The 2,313-nt window shown below is 37.8% G+C and overlaps 1 protein-coding gene across 1 annotated transcript; it reads right to left on the bottom strand.

Annotated features, from left to right (window-relative positions):
• Positions 1-596: 596 nt before the first annotated feature.
• On the bottom strand, positions 597-2,112 carry LOC114129942 (zinc finger protein 512B-like). Its single transcript, XM_027994817.2, has 2 exons — positions 1,955-2,112; positions 597-1,750 (listed from the first exon to the last, which is right to left on the bottom strand). Exons 1-2 carry the CDS (start codon positions 1,964-1,966, stop codon positions 755-757), a joined length of 1,008 nt encoding a protein of 335 aa, XP_027850618.2. The 5' UTR covers positions 1,967-2,112; the 3' UTR covers positions 597-754.
• Positions 2,113-2,313: the final 201 nt, after the last annotated feature.

Here is a 2,313-nt window from a genome sequence, read left to right as displayed (position 1 = left end):
TTTTATTTATTTATAGATAATATGTATTAAGTATTTATATTATAAATCTATATTTTATGGTATTTATAGAAAGATAAAATAAAATTTTGAATGGTATACAAACTCGTCTAATTTTTATATTTTGTTTTTGGTGTGTATGTTGAATAAATAAAATAAACCTAATTTCTAAATATATTTACTTATCATTATATAAGTATTTAATTATTATGTATATTTTATGCAAACGACCTATATATGAATATGAACGGGTGATATAATTTTAACGATAAATTAATAATATTTAATTTATATCTCAATATTTTAATAATTTTATATTGGTAACTAAAACAGTGTACTGAGTGATATTGGTTATTACTAAATGGTCGAAAAGTTACACTGTTCGAAAAGGGAAAGGTTTATTTTGGCCGAAAAGAGTCCTACTTAATATTTTATAAATGTATTACCTACTTATATATTTTTACTTTTGAAAATTATTAAGATTTCATTATCATGTTTTAGTATGATAAATAATATTTAAAAATATAGCTATTATAATTTAATAGTTTGTTCTAGGGAAAAATGTTTAATAATTTAGTTTGTAATAATAAACACGTGAATATGGAAAAAATAAAAGTATTTATTTTAGTTAAAACGTTTGGTTATTAACAACATTTTAAGTAAACAAAGAAAAATTGTCTATATAAATATACACGGTATAAATAAAAATCTAGTAGATTCATTGTTGTTTAGCTAGGCTGGAGCTTTAGCGAGAGTTCTATTTTTTGTAGTCAAAACTGTGTTCATGGCCGTAGGAAGACAGACCGCTGCTGTATCCCAAAGATCCACTGTAGAGGCTTCCAGATCCGTAAGATGATAGTCCGTAACTGGAACCGTAACCAGAACCGTAACCGTAACCAGAACCGTAACCGTATCCAGAGCCGTAACTGGCACCGATGGCAGAAGTTTCAAGTCCAGAGCTGTAGCTGGATGCGATCAGTGGAGTTGATTGGTGTACGACGACTGGGCTGGCTACCGGAACTGGAACTTGTTTGACTACTGGAACAGCGTATGGTTTGGATACAGGCACGGGAACATCATGGACTACTGGAACTGGGTATGGTGAAGCTACTGGATGAGGAACTGGCCTGTCGACTGCGTATGGGACTGGTCTTTCGACTGGAACTGGGTATGGAGCAGGTACTTTGACTGGGTAAGGGGCATCGACTGCGTATGGCACTGGGTGTGGTACGGCGACGGGCACGTCGTGTTGAACTGGCACTGGGTACGGGGCGGATACTGGTTGGGCGTGACGGTTGACGATGTGCACTTCCTTGGAGATCGGTATGAGTGGACCAGTAGTTGGAGCTGGGGCGGCAGAGGTGACGATAGCATCGCTGGAGTATCCCAAGCCGGATGATAGTCCCAAACCGGAACCGTATTTCAATCCTGAGCTGTAGCCCAGACCAGAACTGTATCCCAGACCAGAGCTGTATCCCAAACCAGAGCTATATCCGAGACCGGAACCGTATTTCAAACCAGAGCTGTAGCCAAGACCGGAGCCGTAGCCCAGACCGGAGCTGTAGCCTAGACCGGAGCTGTAGCCCAGACCAGAGCTGTATCCCAGACCGGAACCGTAGCCTAAACCGGAACCGTAACCCAAACCGGATCCATAGCTAGCGAATCTTTTTTCTTTGTTGGCAGTCTTCTTGTCATCTTTGGATGTGTCGGCACTGACAAGTGCTACGACCACCAAAATAGCAAAAGCGGTTGCCTGAAACCACACACAAACAATATAATATTATAATATGGTTATTAAGGTAAATACAACATATTCATAATATGAATACCGTTTATTTCTTTTAAGCCAAAACATCGATATTATTTTACCACAGGTACTTACTATCTATATTATAGTAAGCAATGCTGGTATTATAAATCGTTAGACAATCTTTATAGCATAATATATTATACTTACGATTTTCATCATGTTGAATGTAGATGGTTGGACGATGTTCAATTGAATGATGATTATTGAACGTGGTCTATCGACTATATATACGGTTGCGGGTGTATGCGACGAGTACCCCCAGACTTGTATGGTGGTGAAAAAAAAACGAAGATAATCCGGTCGGCGACAATGATGCGAACCGGTACTGGTGTATATTGTGTCATCGTTGCTGCTCGTCGCAAATGACAAAATCTGTAATGAAATATTATTGCGTTCACGTTGTCCTCGAATCACGTAATTTTCCATGCATTATACTATACATAATATCATATTATACATAGTGTGAGTGGTCCTCGTGTGTGTATTCCTAATGTTTGGACGTGGGT

This window comes from Aphis gossypii, chromosome 2 (assembly GCF_020184175.1).
Source record: "Aphis gossypii isolate Hap1 chromosome 2, ASM2018417v2, whole genome shotgun sequence".
In the NCBI taxonomy this organism is placed as follows: Eukaryota; Metazoa; Arthropoda; class Insecta; order Hemiptera; family Aphididae; genus Aphis; species Aphis gossypii.
Note: the sequence above shows the minus strand (reverse complement) of the source record. Positions and strands in the feature narration are given on the sequence as shown.